We start from the raw sequence: 19,353 nt of genomic DNA, 5'->3' as shown, positions 1-19,353 counted from the left end.
ATCCTCAGAGTAATGAACTTCAGTAATCAACAGTTTTTATTCTCCATCAGAGTGGGCACAGTGAACTCTAATTACAGGCATCACGTTTTTGCTAATCACTTTCTGGTTGCCAACATTGTAGTTAGAAAGCCTGTGTTGAGAAGTGCAACGTACAATAGAAAATATTGTAATTTTGCACGTGCCGCCCCACAACTTAACTGTCGTTTAATTTCTGATGAGACTCTACCGTAAATGAGTTGTATAAAACTATGTGACTTACACGGAGGAAGATCTTAAGGTGCCGTTACCTGATCGTATAGCTGCTCCAGCGAAAACTTGGCGCCGTCAACCGCCCTGAGCCAGTGTATCGCGCGCCGCCTCTTCTGGAAGGCGACGAACCGGCAGAGAGGCCACGGGTAGCCGCTGGAGACGCGCGGGTCGGTGAGGGAGCGCCGCGTGGCGTCGTGCAGCCAGCAGACGCGCAGCTCCGCGGCCGACAGCGACGACTGCAGCAGCGAGCAGAGCGCGCGCAGCCGCGGCCCTTCCGCGCTGTCGAGGCGCGAGCAAGCCGCCACGCCACGCCCACACAGGTAGCGCGCTATCGGCTCCTGCAGACCGGCCGCACGTCACTCACTGACCTTCAGCTAGTACACAGTCTGTCAGGCGTCACAAGAATTTAACATACCGTAGAAACGACACCGTCATGTAAATGTTTTCACTGGGATGACAAACGTCATTGGATGCCCCCTAATATCGTGTCGGATCTCCTTTTGCCCCGCGCAGTGCAGCACTGACTCAACAAGTCGTAGGATATCTCCTACAGAAATATTAAGCCATGACCCAACAAGTACTGGAAGTCCCTTGCAGAATTACTGTCCCATGCTGTTGCTATTGCTATCCATAACTGCCAAGTGTTGCCGGTGCAGCACCTCTCGATTATGTCCCATTAACATTCAATGAGATTCATGTCGGGCGATCTGGGTCGCCATATCATTCGTTCGAAATGTCCACAATGTTCTTCAAACCAATAACGAGAATTTTGGCCTGGTGACATGATCATCGTGGTTTGCCAACATGAAGTCTATGAATGGCTGCAAAGAGACTCCAAGTAGCCAAACATAACCATTCCTAGTGAATGACCTGCTCACTTGGACCAGAGGACCCAGCCCATCCCATGTGAACACTGCCCACACCATTACGTAGCCACGATCAGCGTGCAAAGCGTCTCGTTGAAAACTTTGGTCAATAGTTATATGGGGACTGCACCACACTCGAACCCTACCGCCAGCCCTTACCACCTGAAGTCACGCCACATCTAACCATGCCACAGTTTTCCAGTCGTCTAGTGCTCAACTGATATGATCACGAGTGTAGGAAAAGCGTTCCAGGTGATATCTGGCGGTTAGCAAAGACACTCGAGTAGGTCGACTGTTGCCACACTGTAGTGATGGATACGTTCCACATCGATTTCTGCTGCTATTTTACGCAATGTTGTTACTCTGTTAGCACTGAGAACTCTACACAAACGCCGCTACTGTCGATCGTTAAGTGAAGGCCGTCGGTCAGTCCCTTGTCCGTGGTGAGAACAGACGCCTGAAATTTGGTAGTCTCGGCACACTTTTGACAGCGTGGATCTCTGGATACTGAATTCCCTAACGAAATCCGAAATGGAATGTCCCATGTGTTTAACTCCAAACTACCATTCAGCGTTCAAAGTCAGTTAATTCCCGTCGTGCAGCCGTAATCTTCGGTAACCTTTCCACATGAACCACCTGCTTACAAATGACAGCTCCGCCGACGTTCTGCACTTTTATAACCTGTGTACACGGTACTACCACCACCTCTACATATGCACATCGCTGCCCCATGATTTTTGTCACCACGGTATATAGCGCCGAATTTTACTATGAGTTGGAAACAGCGCTCGGTACCAGCTGTAATTTTACACTCCTTTGCAAAAGTATTCCGTTACAAAACCACCATCGCGTCGTTATAAACGTAGTCCACTCTGCGCCATCTAGACCCACAGATTGAATCTTCAGTCTAAAAAAGACTAATCCGAAGATACATTTAAATAAGAACGCCCTTACTACTGTGGACGTATAATGATTTATTATGAAGTGAAAATCGCACAGCGATGTACGGAACATATTCATGAGCGAAGCAGAAGTTAGAACAACGTTAACAAAAGTTACAAATCCCAAAATCTGTTTCTCTAATAACCTTTGAATTTACGGGCCAAGAACAGAATGGTTGCTATTGACTGGTTTTAGTTATAAATGTGGCAAAACTCTGCTTGTTAATGTACTTCCATTCAAATCACTGCTATGAACGTTAATACCGCCTACTATTGAACATGGAGTAACAACAACACTTAGACTGATTTCCGACTATGCCTCATTTCCAATCTATACATAACTTCCCTGCATGATTGCGGGACTAGCATTGTTGGAAGAAGGGATTTTGCGGAAACACAGCTTAGTCATTGCTTTGGGGTTCTTCCCAGACAAAAGTTTCAGTCTGCAGCGGAGAGTGCGTTGATTCGAAACGTCCTGGCAGATTAAAAACAGAACAATGCAGTGTGCCACACCGGAACTCCATCTGCGGCATTTGCTTTTTGCTCATCTCCAGCCTTCCAAACTTCACAGAAGTTCTTCCATATAACTTAGATGAACAGCGCTCTTAGAAGAAACGGTATTGCGCTGACATGGCTTAGCACGCAGCCTGCGGAATTGTTTCCGGAAAGACTTTTCACTCTGCAGCGGACTTTGCACTAATCTGAAACTCACAGGCACATTAAAACTGTGTACGAGGTCAGTTCGGGGAAGTTAAGATGTGTGAGCGGGTAGTGAGTCGTGCCTGGATAGCTCATTCGGTAGAACACTTGTCCGTGAATGGCAAAGAAGGCAATTTCGAATTCCGGTCTGGCACAAAGTTTCAGTCTGCCAGAAAGTTTCAAATCAGCGCACACTCCACCGCAGAGTGATAATTCACTGCGGAATAATCGTTACTAATCAAATACGCTTGGTAGAAACCTACGGACAGAGTTCTTAAGGTCTCAATATATAAAATACTAACTACTGAATTATTAAGCACCAATAAAGACGGATTCAAAATGAAAATGCAGATAAAATAATATTGATTCTAAGAGTCCATTTTATGAGATTTGTTGATAGAGGCATTGGAAAGTGTATTTTAAAATCGTGTACAAGACACTAGTGCGGACAAAGCTAGTGTAATGGTACAGCGTTTAGAGTCCTTATCACGTGAACATAAAGAACAGACGTCGAACCAAATCAGAGACACGCTGATAGAATCGGAACAAGTCGGTACAGACCACATGAAAAAGAGGCAGGGCTAATCCTGGAATAAATGCTACCATTTTGAGAAAAAGGAAAACATCATTTCAGCGCAACTCTGTTAGTTAAAACAAAACAACCTGTGACGCGACAATTTTGCTGCCACCATGGTGTGTCCCATAACACTTCCCTGTGGCACGCCAGAGGTTACTTTAACGTCTGTAGACGACTCTCCATTGAGAACAACGTGCTGTGTTCTGTTTGCTAAAAACTCTTCAATCGAGCCACACAGCTGGTCTGATATTCCGTAGGCTCTTACTTTCTTTATCAGGCGACAGTGCGGAACTGTATCGAACGCCTTCCGGAAGTCAAGGAAAATGTCATCTACCTGGAAGCCTGTATCTAATATTTTCTGGGTCTCATGAACAAATAAAGCGAGTTGGCTCTCACACGATCGCTGTTTCCGGAATCTATGTTGATTCCTACAGAGTATATTCTGGGTTTCCAGAAATGACATGATACGCGAGCAAGAAATATGTTCTAAAATTCTACAACAGATCGATGTCAGAGATATAAGTCTATAGTTTTGCGCATCTGCTCGACGACCCTTCTTGAAAACTGGAACTACCTGTGCTCTTTTCCAATCATTTGGAACCTTCCGTTCCTCTAGAGACTTGCAGTACACGGCTGTTAGAAGGGGGGCAAGTGCTTTCGTGTAGTCTGTGTAGAATCGAATTGGTATCCCGTCAGGTCCAGTGGACTTTCCTCTGTTGAGTGATTTCAGTTGATTTTCTATTCCTTGGACACTTATTTCGATGTCAGCCATTTTTTCGTTTGTGCGAGGATTTAGAGAAGGAACTGCAGTGCGTTCTTCCTCTGTGAAACAGCTTTGGAAGAAGGCGTTCAGTATTTCAGCATTACGCGTGTCATCCTCTGTTACAAAGCCTTCCCAGAGTATCTGTATATCCTGTTTCGAGCCACTTACTGATTTAACGTAGGACCAGAACTTCCTGTGATTTTCTGTCATGTCGGTACATAGAATTTTACTTTAGAATTCACTGAACGCTTCACATTCTGCATCCTCTTGTTTTATCTGTCCTGCATCAGTGCCATGGTACAATTTCTCACACATGGCTCTATGAACTGCCTGTGTGATGTGGGGGTCATTGCGAAATCAGTAAAAGTCCTAGCTCTGTCCTTAATAGAAAATGTGTGACATCAGATCAGACGGCAACCCCGTCTCAGCGCTATTACCCATCTTTCAAAGACCTGTTACAACAGTTGTGGGCCACCTTACCCCAGGAGAGGATACAACGGCTTTACGATCCTGTTTTCAAAAAAATCGATACATGCCTCCAGGCCAGAGAGGCTGCTACGCTATACTGACACGTGGGCTCACAGTATCCTGTACTTTGTAAATTTCATCTGTTTCCAATCACAGAAATAACACCAGATACTCAGCTGCCTATGAAGTTTCACCTTGGTTCCTCCTTCCCGTATGGATGCTTCACGTCTCTTGTCAGACACAACACCGAGAAATATAATAATCGTCACAGAAATGCAATAGGAGTGTGATGTCATTGCTGTCATTGCGGAAACAGCCCAGAAAGGTGTCGTTGAGCTTCACATACATTGCATTCAAAGAACCTATACAAAAGGTGGATATCGGTCGTTAGTTTATTATTTTTTCTTATGCTTCCTTGGCTGATTGGTAGGAAGACCCCAGCATAAACAAATATAATCCATAAAACTGTGAAATGTTCTACAGTAACAATTTATTTCGTTAATTGGTTTTCGGCTTACAAGACCATCATGACAATTTAAATGAGTACCGTCGTCAAAGACGATAAAATAATATTTCACAGCACAACAAAGTATGTTCTACAAGTGGTGTAAAGTAAAAATAGGCTGTAAATTATACCTGTGATAAAGCAATGAGTATGTAAATCAAAATGTTTAAGTTGAGTGTGCGTACAAAGTTGAGGAAAAGAACATCAGTAAGGAACTACACTCAACAGAAGAGAAGATGTCCTTGTGATAAACTAAGCTAACAGCCTGTGTAACAATTTGAATTAAATTACCTATCACGATACAATAAAATAAATGCACGGCACGGTTACTGGAGAGTGGACTGAGGAAGAATTAAATGTGAAAGACAATACAGAAATAGTAAAAAGGAATAATACTTAATTGTAACAGGAAACATTCTTCCCATCGCTTTCTGTATTATGTAAATTGCCTGTTACGGTACTCATTTATTGCATGGCCGTCCTGCATTTGTTCCTCCACTGCATTTATAATTTAGAGCCTACCTTAACTCATAGGGTCTATAGGTTTCCACCATTTTCTCCTATTTTACGTTCTCGTTTACGTCACATAATCCTAAATGTTTTGTTATATGTACATTTCTTTGTCGAATTTCCCTTATACATCCTTCAACTCTTCTTAGAAATCTCATTTATTGAATCTGTATACAAGTTTCTTGGTGTTTTATTGTTGTCCATGTTCACTTCCGCAACTAAGTGTTGCAACTGCTACTGTTTTATGAAATTTCAGCTGGGTTATATAACTGGCTTTATTCTGCAAACGTTTTGCAATGGTTCCACATGTTGAAGTAAATTTATTTAACCTTTTGTCCGCGCCATGATTACATTCATAAGTCATGTCGCATCCTAGATATTTAAGATGTTTTTCTTGCTCCTAGATTTTATTATTCAAGACTATTTTAAAGCTTATTGGTTGTCTGCCCTGAAATACCATCACTTTCGTTTTGTCTACAGACAATTTTAGATAGTAATTTGAGGCTGTCTGCTGTAACCTCTACACTCCCTTCTAAAGATCATCTTCACTCTCTGTAATCAGAGTTAGGTCAACTGCATATAATTACATTCACTTCAGTGTCACGATATAAAAAAACTCTGTTGCAGTGCAACAGTTTCCATTTACTGATAACTACATATAAAAAAATGGCTGTGAGCACTACGGGACTCAACTGCTGTGGTCATTAGTCCCCTAGAACTTAGAACTACTTAAACCTAACTAACCTAAGGACATCACACACATCCATGCCCGAGGCAGGAATCGAACCTGCGACCGTAGCAGTCGCACGGCTCCGGACTGAGCGCCTAGAACCGCGAGACCACCGCGGCCGGCAACTACATATAAATATATAGGAAATACAAAAGCTCTGTATAGTAGAAAAGAATTGGACAGACTACTTGGGAAGAAATCCAGAAAGGTGAAGCTTAAGTGCAGTTCGAGAGGGAGCAGGTATGATTTAAACCATCACGGTTGGGAGTTTCAGCGATCATACTTGTGATGATGCTTATGAAGAAACAGTCACTATCGCAATATACCATTTATTTACAACCAGTTGTTTTGGCACATACAGTAGACACCTTCAGAAAGATTGCACTCTTTGCTGGAGCCGGTGACATGCTGAGCAGCTGCGTATTTTCAAGACGATAACTCCCTACGTGCGGGCTAGACTGAGCTGCGTTTGATCATTTCATATTTAATGTGGAGTGTGTGCCACACCTTTATTGACTTTTTTCTTCTTTTTGCTACGTGTATGTCATAGGACTGTGACCGGTGACTGCGGCCCTCATTCAGTACCGTACATGCTCAGCAAATGTGAGGTCAGAATTCCGCAACCTCCAGCTGCGTTCATTTTTAGCTAGTCGTGTTGGTACGTTCGTGTCCAGCTGACCAACAAAACTGCTGCCATTAAAATATGCTGGGCTGTGGTTTGCTTGACATAGCACGGATGGCACAATTTGTTCTTTTGCTACGCTCTGTGATATACTAGATGTTCTGCAAATGTTTGAGGGAACTTTTGTTTCCTACGTAATATGTGGTCAGGCAACGAATTTCATTGTGTCTATCTCTGTTATGAAATCTTGTTTGCCAATTGGAACAAATAAGAAATAGTGCAGCACTCGATGGAAGACTCCATTTTTGTGTGATATTGCTGACTGTGGATAAGAAGGTACTACTATGTCTGTAATTGAAGATTTTGAATATATTTTGAAACTCAGTGTTTGTGCTCTCATACCAGTATTGAAATCTGGGAAGTTTATGGATTCGCTGCTTATTTCCATTGTGAATCGAATGTTTTTATGTTCACTGTTCGAGTTTTGCAGAAATGTGTTCAAATGTCTTGTAGTGCCCGTCCACAGATGCAGTACATCATCTGTATTTCTGAACAAATATTTAATATTTCCACTCTTTGTTCTAGAAAAGTTGTGCAGACTGATCGTTAAATATTTCTACCACATGTGGACTAAAGGAGAACCCGTTGCTAAGCTATCTTACTGTTAACGTAGAGGCCCTTGGGACTTACTAAGCCATCTAACTGTTCATAACGAGCCCTTTGGAACCGGAAATTATTTTGTGATAAGCGTGCCTGAGTGTTTTGATATTCTGACATAGCTGATGTACAAATTTAATATCAACTCTGTTCAAGTGGATGAGTAAAAAGTAGCTTGCAATATGCCCCAAGAGGGTATTACAATGTTTTCTATTTCAATGGTCTGGTGCAGGCGTTCCCATACTTCTTGTCACTGCGTACTAGACTTTTTAGAAATTGGTGTGAACCACTTTAGTGTGTTCACCTCTTAACTAACCCAGGGGTGGGGGAAGGAGGTCTGGATGACCTTTGTAATATGTACGCTAGGGTTCCCGCAGCAAGCTTTCTTTTATCACGATGCCACATAAAGTAAAGCGGCGTCCATGTCAGACGCGCCCCACCATGCAGAACTGTTCGTAAGTGCACAGCAGTGTTCCGCACGTGCGGGCTTGAACAATAATGGAAAAAGATGGAAGCCGTCCAAACAAAGCCGCGCACGGAGGAACCATTTTCTTTAATGTACTGACACTGCGCGCAACCTGTTTGTTACTGGACTGAGCGGCGCGGTTTGGCGCCCACGTCCACACCCGCTGCGCCGCGCCACGCCTAACCTCTTGGTTTTGCGCCGCACGGCGCACAGCGATTGATGTAGACAAGGCTCAATAGCCAGCAAAGCAACAATAATGACAATTAACCGTACACTGCGTCATAACTGCTGCAGCACGACACATTGGCACTCCGCATTAAGTTGGCAGCAGTTGCAAAGCGACATGAAAACATCTGAATAAGCGCGGACAAGACCCGATCGTAATACATCCAATGGCAAAACAAGATGATTTATTCCGCGTCAAGGCAATGACGGCTAATGGAGAGACGGATACAGAGATTTTTCTGAGTCCTGCTTACAGTGCGAAACAAAAATTCTGCGGTGCATGTTTTCTTTACAATTATAGAAAGCTACTTCTATCAGTTTTCTCGCCATCATTTCACTTCGAAATTAAATAACGTAAGAGAATAATTTTAGTTACATCAGTACGTGATATGTTTACACGTATTGGTAGCACCTTAAATGTCCGTGCGTACCACCAGTGGCACTCAGAACAGTGTCCGGGAACCCCTGGTCTAGTGGATAAGAATTACAGTAAGACCCGTAGGCGATCCACGCATTGAGCATAAAGAAATGCAATGCACTGCGAACAAATAAGAGGAAAGATTCGTTACTGATTACATTACTGCTGAACACTTACTGAAAAACGTCACACCCATTAAAAATATTGAAGTTCGTGTACGGAGGAATTTGGGACGATCACAGAAAACTGACCCTAGGAAAGCAAGGTGCAAGACTGAAATTTATTGAAAGAATTCTCAGAAAGAATAGCCCACCCACGAAAGAAGCAGTTCACAAAATCTTTTTTCACCGACATTGCTATGAAATTTATTGAAAGAATTCTCAGAAAGAATAGCCCACTCACGAAGGACGCAGTTCACAAAATCTTTCTTCACCGATATTGCTATATTTCTCCTAACCCCGAAACACGAACTGTGTGAAGCTGACCCTGTAATAACGGAGAATATTGAAGGAAGAGATGTTAATTTCGTCGCCGCGCTATTCCAGAACTTGGCAAGAAACGATTCAAAGCTTGTAATTCCTGATAGCTTACTTGCATACTTTCCAAATCCCCTCCAGTTTGTCGCAGGTGTCAACGTAATTATCTTAACTGATTGAATGGAAAGAAGAGAATTTAAATCTGTGAGAAACACCAAATGCCGAATATTGACCAATGGAAACAAATCTTGTACTCTGAAGAGTACTTCTCTGTATCACAAAACATGTTTTGTTATGAATGACCTGTATTCTTCTAATTATAAAAAATACAACAAATTCTATCATCGTTCTGGTTGTCACAAAGTCAATTTCAATACGTTCTGGGTTCTTTTGAAAGAAATTTTAGGGGAGATGTTCAAGAAGCAATAAATGGTGTAGATATTGTTGTTAGTAGGAGGTTACTTCATCCACGAAAACACCCTATTACCAAGAAAAGAAAACATATAACAGGATAAAGGCGACTCTACAGTAGGGTGACCAAATTATTTTCGGTGAAAACCGGGACATACTCACCCGGGTGCCAATGGACACCTCATTCCATCCCTTGGAATAACCGTCACTGAACTTGCAGGCACGTTTCGGCATTGCGTTTCACAGTACTGCAGCAATAATACCACTAATATAAAAACCTATTGCAGTTTGTCTGACAAAACATCAGCTACTACATCGTTCTGACAATGAGTGTGTGAGTAAGTGGCGCGACAACTGGACGGTTTCATAGCTCTGTTACAATAATACAACTTACTTCTTGTTGGCCAAAGTACCGCTCAAAGCAAATTATTGCCTGAGTGTATCAATACCGATACTGTGATTAATAGTATGGGACAATGGAGGTTTTAGACAAATAAGCTAAAATATATTAATTTCTTGTGTTAGCATAGCGAAATCCCAAAATTTGAGAAAGTTTCACGAAATGTATAAAAAACTGAATTCTGGGACTTTTGAGCGTCCCGAAACAAATTTTCGGGACACCAGAACACAGGGATGAAAGCCGGGACAATCCCGGTTTTCCGGGACGTTTGGTCACCCTAATCTACATACAGCCTCTTGGTTGGGTATTTATACATTTCCCAGTCCCTCAACTTCACTGAGTACAGAACCAGCCTCTTGACCGTTTGGTATTCTTCTTGCGATTTGCTTATCAATAAATGACAAGAATGTTTTGAAAGTCTGTCAGTGTTCTCCAACAATAACAACAACACAACAGCGAACGTTCTATGATACATGCGTGTCACATTTATAATTTTTATTTTGTATATTGACACATTTCTTTGCGCAAGAGTTGGAAGAGCATAAATACAAGTTTAATATGAACGCATATTTTTTGTTACTAGCCTGGAAGGTCTTTTACTCTATGATTCTCTGGACTGCCGCTGTTCGTGAGATCACAAACGGATCAATGTTTCCCTCACTCAGTGATTAAAAATAAATTTATATACCCACTAACCGTCTAGTGACATGTTATATTTGTAATACAATTAGTATATTAATTGCTATATAGTATTACGGCAACGTAAAAACAAGTAACGGTATTCTAAGAAATGACTCTACGTCTACTCCTACTCAGAGAAAAAACTGTAAAAAGGTCGGTCGAGTATTTAATGAAATGGTTTGTATACAGTAAGAGGAACAAAGATGATCAGTGTGGGATTATCATAGGTGTCGATAGCAGTTTCCCTGTAGCTTGACATATACAGGGTGTTACAAAAAGGCACAGCCAAACTTTGAGGAAACATTCCTCACACACAAATAAAGAAAAGATGTTATGTGGACATGTGTCCGGAAACGCTTAATTCCCATGTTAGAGCTCATTTTAATTTCTTCCACTTACGCTCAATGGAGCACGTTATCATGATTTCATACGGGATACTCTACCTGTGCTGCTAGAGCATGTGCCTTTACAAGTGCGACACAACATATGGTTCATGCACGATGGAACTCCTGCAAATTTCAGTCGAAGTGTTCGTGCGCTTCTCAACAACAGATTCGGTGACCGATGGATTGGTAGAGGCGGACCAATTCCATGGCCTCCACGCTCTCCTGACCTCAACCCTCTTGACTTTCATTTATGGGGTCATTTGAAAGCTCTTGTCTACGCATCCCCGGTACCATGTGTAGAGACTCTTCGTGCTCGTATTGTGGACAGCTGTGATACAATACGCCATTCTCCAGGGCTGCATCAGCGCATCAGGGATTCCATGCGACGGAGGGTCGATGCATGTATCCTCGCTAACGGAGGACATTTTGAACATTTCCTGTAACAAAGTACTTTGAAGTCACGCTGGAACGTTCTGTTGCTCTGTGTTTCCATTCTATGATTAATGTGATTTGAAGAAAAGTAATAAAATAAGCTCTAACATGGAAAGTAAGCATTTCCGGACTCATGTCCACATAACATATTTTCTTTCTTTGTGTGTGAGGAATGTTTCCTGATAGTTTAGCTGTACCTTTTTGTAACATCCTGTATACAACTGACCTTGAATAGATCTCCTCACGACTAACGGTAATATGCAATATGCTATATACATGTTCAGTTATGTTGATGATGAACCACTGGAGGCCTTTTGAAAAGATTTTAAGGAGCAATACATCACTTCCGACACCGGCTATACAGGGTGAAAAGTATTTAAACCGACAAGCTCTGGGAGGCTGTAGGGGACATCGAAACAAATATTTTCCCTTAATCTCATTTTTTCCTATGAGGATTATTTAAATCTGTGGAGGCGGTATTACGCTCTTCAGTTGTTGGAGGGAATATCACGCTCTTCAGTTGTAGGCAACTGCTGTCCGCCAGTGCAGTAGTGCATTGTCTCTGTTTACTAATGGATCGATACACCTGGAGTGAGTACATTGATATGGTTGGTGCGTACTACGTAGCGCACCACAACGGACGAGCTGCACAGCGGGTTTATCAACAACAATATCCTAATCGCCGTATCCCGCACCATACGACCTTTTCTGCTGTGTACCAACGTCTGCGTGAGACCGGGTCACTTATCAGATTACCTGGACAGGGACGCCCTCGTACAGTAACAACGCTGCAATTTGACTAAGCTGTCTTGCAGTATGTGGTGCGGGATCCTTCAATCGGCACTTATGCAATTGCATTTAACATGGGGACGAATCAGACGAATGTAAGAACAGTCCTTTGAGGGCAGTTGTTACGTCCATTTCACTTACAGCGTGTCCACAACCTGGAACCAGTTGATTATCCACCCAGAACACAGTTTTCGCAGTGTTAACTGGAACAGTGTGAAATGCATCCTACATTTCCATTCTATGTGTTGTTTACCGATGAAGCAACGTTCTGGCGTGATGGAGCCTTAAACATGCACAATTCGCATGTTTGGAGTGATGATAACACACATGCTACAGTTACTAGCGCTCATCAAATGCGGTTCTTCGTTAATGTGTGGGTCAGTGTTGTTGGGGACTGTTTAACTGGGCCGTATCTGCTACCTAAGCCATTAAATGGCAATAACTATTACAATTTTCCTCGCCAGAGCATTGCCAGAATTGCTGGAAGACGTCCGGCTCCCTACAGGAAAACACATGTTGTTCCAACATGACGGGGCGCCGGCACATTTCAGTCGTGTGCGTCGATTCCTTGACCGACGGTTCCCAGAAACGTGGATTGGCAGAGGTGGTCCTGTACCATGGCCTTCTCGATCCCTAGATATGTCCCCTCTGGACTTTTTTGTGTGGGGAGAGATGCGCAACCTTGTTTACGCAACTCCTGTTGCATCAGAAGAGGATCTGTTTGCCCGGATAGTAGCAGCAGCAGGAACAGTTCAGGACACTCCTGGGGTTTTTGCCCGTGCCAGACAGAAGATGATGCGACGGTGTAGCCTTTGTTTACGTGTCAATGGAGGCATTTTTGAAAATTTAGTGTAATTGAAATTGAGTTGTGTTAATGTGCAGTCTCTTGGTCATAAAAAAATGAGAAGGTGTCTGTTGGTTTAATCAATTTGCTGCCAGATAAATCTTCCTCTACCGGTTTAAATACTACTCATAGGAAAAAATTGACAGTAGGGAAAAATATTTGTTTTGATGTCCCATTGTTTGTCGGTTTAAATACTTTTCACCATGTATGTGGTCAGTTATGACTCAAGACTTAATAACTTGGCAGCAAGCAAATATTCACGGTGCAGGACCCCAACGACTGCAAGTCTGTGTTTACCAAACAACCTGCAGAGACTGTGTTACGTATTCGATATTTTATACATACACTAAGCACAGGTAGACATAGGACATAAATCAAATCAAAGCTAAGAGTTATCCATGTATCGCACGCTTCTGCGAGCTAACCTGAAAGCTGCTGCAGACACTACAAATCTACGGATGTAAAGCACTCTGACTACCCCCAATAGTAATAAGATGCACTGCAAAGAATTCATTGTTAATCGACAAGACGAAATTACCTTTATTAACAAGCAGAATGTATATCGGCAGGAAATTAATTGTGAAACACTAAAAACTCTTCGTCATGCACGTTAGGTTCTGTTCCACGTATATACGTAGACAGAAGAACTAAAATACTGTAGTATTCAGCCTATTGAAAGAGGCGTCTGTTTATACGGAGGAACTTTCAAGCCACTGAGATTGTGCTAAGATACTACCTGACGATTCAGACAGAACGTTTCGTAATCATAACAAAGGCACCCTACATGTTGCAGCTACTAGGAGAACCTAGGAAGGAGTTAATGAGTTGCTACTTTCCATGGCAAATAGATGCTACTGAACCACCACCACGAAGAAACGGTGGAGAAGCATCACTGTATGGACAAATGGCATATCGAGATTTTGGGGAATTGGAAAACTGAGCAACAAGCAAAAAACGCGGCAAAGAAGACAAGAGGGATATAATATGAGCTGGAAGTCTCACAGCTGTAATCAAAGACACGGTCGAAATCTAAATTCCTTGTCCAGCACGTGGAGCATCGTAGTGACAATTACGTAGTTGTGTTTTGATGAAACTGTCCACGTCAGTCGCACATTCCTTTTTATTTTAAACCACGACCAATATTCCCAAGGCCATTACCCAGTGGTATTAATATTGTATCAAATACCAGCGTACAACCGAAATAATAAAATGGTAGCAGTAAGCATCATCAACGCCAATTTAAATACATAAATCTTCAATATAATTTGTCCAAACGCTTCGTAAAAACAATAAATTAGCAAAGTTTTTAAACACATTTTTCCGAAATTCTTTCACCAAAGAAGACGCTTAATATTTCTGAATATGATTCAAGAACGACTGTCAACATTAGTAACTTAGAAGTAGATATCCTCGATATAACGAAGCAGCTTAAATCACTTAATAAAAGAGCGGCCTCCGGTCCAGATTGTATACCAGTCAGGTTCCTCTCAGAATATGCTGACACTAAACCGCTGTATTTAGCAATCACATACAACCGCTCGCTCGTCGAAAGATCCGTACCTAAAGGCTTGCACAAGTCACACCAATACCGAAGAAAGAGAATAGCAGTAATCCGCTGAATTGCAGACACGTATCGCTAACGTCAATTTGAAGTAATTTTATTCTCATGAAGTAAATCAGAAAATATCGTAGCTGTTAAACTCAATTAACTCTTTATTCTCGTGAAAAAATGAGAACTATCGACAGAGGATGTGAAATTAATTCCTTAGTTTTAGATCCCAGAAGGTTTTTGATATTGTTCCTCACAAGCGACTTTAATCAAATTGTGTGCATATGGAGTATCGTCTCAGTTGTGCGACTGAATTCGTGATTTCCTGCCAGACGGAAGTAATATGTGGCGTTACCCAAGGAAGTGTTATAGACCCTGTGCTATTCCTGATCTACATAAGCTATGAAGGGGAGCAGTGTTCAGATTTTTGCAGATGATGCTCCCGTTTACCCTGTTATAAAGTCTTCAAATGGTATCTGCTAAATTTTGATTACAGGATAAAACACAAAAATTGAAAGGCTGTAAATTCAACAAAACAGTTATGAATTATTTTGCTCAGTAATTTATGAAAATATTGCTCTGCACATATAGGTCTGATCTCGCAAAGCATGATGGAGGCACTGTTAATACTATGGGGAACAAATTCCCTTTCAGAACCTACTGAGTTGCTGTTTCGTTACAGATTAATTGGATCATGATGTGAGACTGTTTCAGCAAAGGAATGACTTGTGTTCTTCATTAACCTCGCCCAGCAGGTATGTTCAAATGGCTCTGAGCACTATGGGACGCAACTTCTCAGGTCATGCGTCCCCTAGAACTTAGAACTACTTAAACCTAACTAACCTAAGGACATCACACACATCCATGCCCGAGGCAGGATTCGAACCTGCGACCGTAGCGGTCGCACGGTTCCAGACTGTAGCGCCTAGAACCGCATGGCCACTCCGGCCGGCAGTAGTTCTGTTTTGAAATATTGTAACATTCGTTCATGCTTTTCGAGTGACTTCTTATTGTCTCCCAACCCCTTTCAGGAGGTCCTCATCACTTGAGCACTGCACTCCTTTCAGCTTCATTTTCACATATGGAAACAGTTCTGAGTCAAAAGGAACAAGGTCTTGACTGTAAGGAGAGTGTTCAAAAAGTTTCAGTGCTGTACACCGCAAATATCGAGTGCATGCTCTGGCGCCGTTAGTTGGAGCGTTGTCGGGATGGAGCAACCAAGTGTCCATTCATGCCTTCGGTTGCAGGTTCTTCAAATATTGGGTGACTTTGGGCAAGCACTGCTCAGTGTACCCCTTAGCTGTGGCTATCTTCTGTGTGGCCAGGACATGCTCCACAATTCCACTCTATTAGAAAAACAAAAGCACAATAGCTATCATTTTCTTGTTTATTGGTCTGGAGTTTCTGTCAGCTAAGAGTGTGTCGTCATCTTCAAAGACACAAACTTTGTTTTGAATCTTAGCCGCCACGTCATAATAGTACAGCCAAGCCACGTCATTTGTCACGATGTTATTCACATACTGAGATTGTCCCTTAGAAACCTTCATTAACATCACACGGCACCAAGTCACACGTCATGTCATCAGCTCTTTCATCAGCTTATGCGGTACCCAGAAAAAACAAAGTTTATTTATTTGCAAATGATGATAGAGAATCGAACAAACTCCTGACACAGTTCGCCCTAGGGTATCCTCTGTCTGCTTGCCGCTCATTTGCCTATCTTTGTCTAGCATTTTGCTCTCAGCGTGAATGTGTTCCACCCTAACTGATGATGTGGCCTTCCCGTCCTCCAGCGATAAAATTCCTCTTTGGAATTCCCTGTACCAGCTGAATATAGTTTTACGATGTGGACACACATCATCGACAGTAAGACTCATTTCTTCAAAGCACTCGTCTATATTTAAACCACGCGCGAAGCTGTATCACAAAACCGCCCGATTCTCACTTCGTCACCACGATGCCATGGCAAGCACTTCGAACCAACCCTGCTTGTGACCGACTGGGGACCAGCCGCACAGTCCATGACTGCATCGCCTTAGACCGCTCGGCTAATCCTCGGCGGCAAACTTTTCTAGTAGCCTTTGTAGTCTTATTCTAGAAAGGTTGTTCAGAGAGAATAATATTAGGGGTTTCCTTCTTCGGTATTCTATTTCTATAATTACTGTAAACGCCATTTTACGTTGCCCTCCCACTCCCAAGAACCACCACAAGGGAAAAAGAAAAAAAACTGTAAATAAGAAGTGTTCGATTATAGTGCTGAACAGTAATACGTAAAGGCAAGCGTGCTTACCTCTACTGGCGTGTTCAATAAACGATAACTAATATGTGTATCAGAGATACAGAAAAATGAAAATTTAGTTAGGAACGGCAGTAGTAAAGTTCACATGTCTTACCATTTCAGAAACAATGTCTGATCCACACTTGACGAAGGGCGCCCGACCAGAGGGAGACATGTACTCGGTGTTGTGCTTCTCGCAGAGGTCGAACCGCAGTCCGCAGATGCGCAGCAGAGCATTGGCAGCCAAGCACTCGGCCGTCTCGGGCAACGGCAGGTCTTGCGTGTCCTTCTGCACGTACAGGGAAACGTCCCTCAGTGTCAGCCGCGTCCTCACAACAGATACCGCGCGGAACTGCTTGCTCAAAGCTTTCACATCGCCGAGTCTCTGCAAGAAATTGTCGACACCGCTAAAAATTATCTTTTGCACATTTTGATACGATTTTCAAAACTTATCATTCTTACAGGTATTGTAATGCTCCTGGGATAACCGGTTTCGCACGTACATTTATTTACGTTATCGTAAATCCGAGATAATAGGAGCCTGAATGCACGTACTCTTAAATAAGCAATCTTTTGAACGACACTGCAAGGACGAGGAGGATGGAAGAAGAGTACTTCTGGTTACAGCGTTATTTCGTAAACTGCACTAATGCTTTCTCTGGTACAACTTTTATGTACTGCTAGAATGACGTTACTGTGACACCAACACATGACGTGGTATATTATGTTTTAAATTCCACCGATCTCAGCCCTTTGAGTACCGTATAATTATTCACCCTCCTCTAACATTATCTTTTTTTATAGAGGTAACTGATACCATTTATACTATCTGTTCTTGAATAGGTCAAAATTATCTACTAACACATGACATGGTTTATTCGGTTTTAAATTACACCTATAACAGCCCTTTGAGTACCGTATAATGATGCACCATCCTCTAACATTATCTTTTTTTTATAGAGATAACTGATACCATTTATACCATCTGTTCTTGCATAGGTCCAAATTATCTACCAACACATGACATTGTATATTCGTTTTTAAATTACACCGATCTCAGCCCTTTGAGTACGTATAATCATTCACCCTCCTCTAACATTATCTTTTTTTGTATAGAGATAACCGATACCATTTATACTATCTATTCTTGCGTATTTAAAAATTATCTCAGCAGAATTCATATGATTTTGAACAAGATGTATTATATTTTATGCTAAAAATGTATAAAAAAGAAAAAGTGTTACAATCGATGTGTACTAACAGTCAAAATTACTTATCTTTTAAAAATATTTGAAATTACGAAATTTCTGGTATACTTAAAATTCAAATTATCGATTTTAAAAACTAACTCTAGTTATTAAATTTATTTCTGGATATATTTATAAAATAATGACAATGTGGGTAAAAAAGTTTGTAAGCTCTTTCTCCTTTTAAACTCTTTGGAATAATGTGAGTACCGCAGAAGGTAGTGGTGTAAATGCCTGTGATGGAAGTAGACGTTTTCTAAGTTTGTCATCAACAATGTAATTATTGGTTTTTTTAATGTTGAAAATGTAAAAACGGTGTGATGTTGGTCATCAAGAACCTACAATTTCAAAATTTCAGCTGCAAGAATGTACCCCTCGGCAAGACTTTGGGCCATCGACAACAACAACCAGGCAATGAAACTACGTAAAAAGTTATGCTTTTGTATATCGTACGCCTCTTGAAGGTTTCAAAATTTGTGGAAGGAATGAGAACGTTAATAATGACATATGGGAGGGTAAAATTACAACTGCCAATATCCAAAATTTGTAATAATAATGTTTCCCATTACTAATACTTTGTTATTACAGTAAGCAACGAATACAAGAAGGAAATGAGAAACACTAAACACTCAGTTGTTTGTCAGCAGTAGTTTACGTTGGAATACAATTTTAAAATTTTTACAGTATTAATCTTGGTTATCTTTGTAAGCAACAAAAGAAACTGGCAAAAAGTAAACAATTATTTTAAGGAGGTCGTTTCTCTCTGAAAGCCCTAGGACATACAATTTTCGACTACCCATCTTTCCGTGTGGTATATTTGAAAGGCCATTCCCCTTTTCCCTAGACACAATCTCACATTTCGAAACTCTCATGAATACGTAATGCCTAAAACATGTTATAGTCCTAAACAATAGTCAAAAATAGACCTAAAATTTAATAAATCTTGTATAAAAAAGTAAACTGCCCTAGTGGTGTCATTTCGAAGCCACTCATGAAGATAATAGTATGCATTCAAATTTAGGTGACAGTAACTTTAGGTGTACTTACTTTCCTTGTCAGACCTCCGTCATGTATCGTCTTAATAAAAAGAAACCGAGCCTCCCTATCATCGGCGATCATCTTATGTAAACAAACACAAACGCAACGATTGGTCAGAAGCCGTAG

General features: G+C 41.6%; 1 protein-coding gene across 1 annotated transcript; it reads right to left on the bottom strand.

The window, feature by feature from the left end:
- Positions 1-272: 272 nt before the first annotated feature.
- Positions 273-17,939, bottom strand: LOC126336084 (metaxin-2-like). Its single transcript, XM_049999565.1, has 3 exons — positions 17,925-17,939; positions 17,058-17,327; positions 273-587 (listed from the first exon to the last, which is right to left on the bottom strand). Exons 1-3 carry the CDS (start codon positions 17,937-17,939, stop codon positions 273-275), a joined length of 600 nt encoding a protein of 199 aa, XP_049855522.1.
- Positions 17,940-19,353: the final 1,414 nt, after the last annotated feature.

This window comes from Schistocerca gregaria, chromosome 2 (genome assembly GCF_023897955.1).
Source record: "Schistocerca gregaria isolate iqSchGreg1 chromosome 2, iqSchGreg1.2, whole genome shotgun sequence".
NCBI classification, from domain to species: Eukaryota; Metazoa; Arthropoda; class Insecta; order Orthoptera; family Acrididae; genus Schistocerca; species Schistocerca gregaria.
Note: the sequence above shows the minus strand (reverse complement) of the source record. Positions and strands in the feature narration are given on the sequence as shown.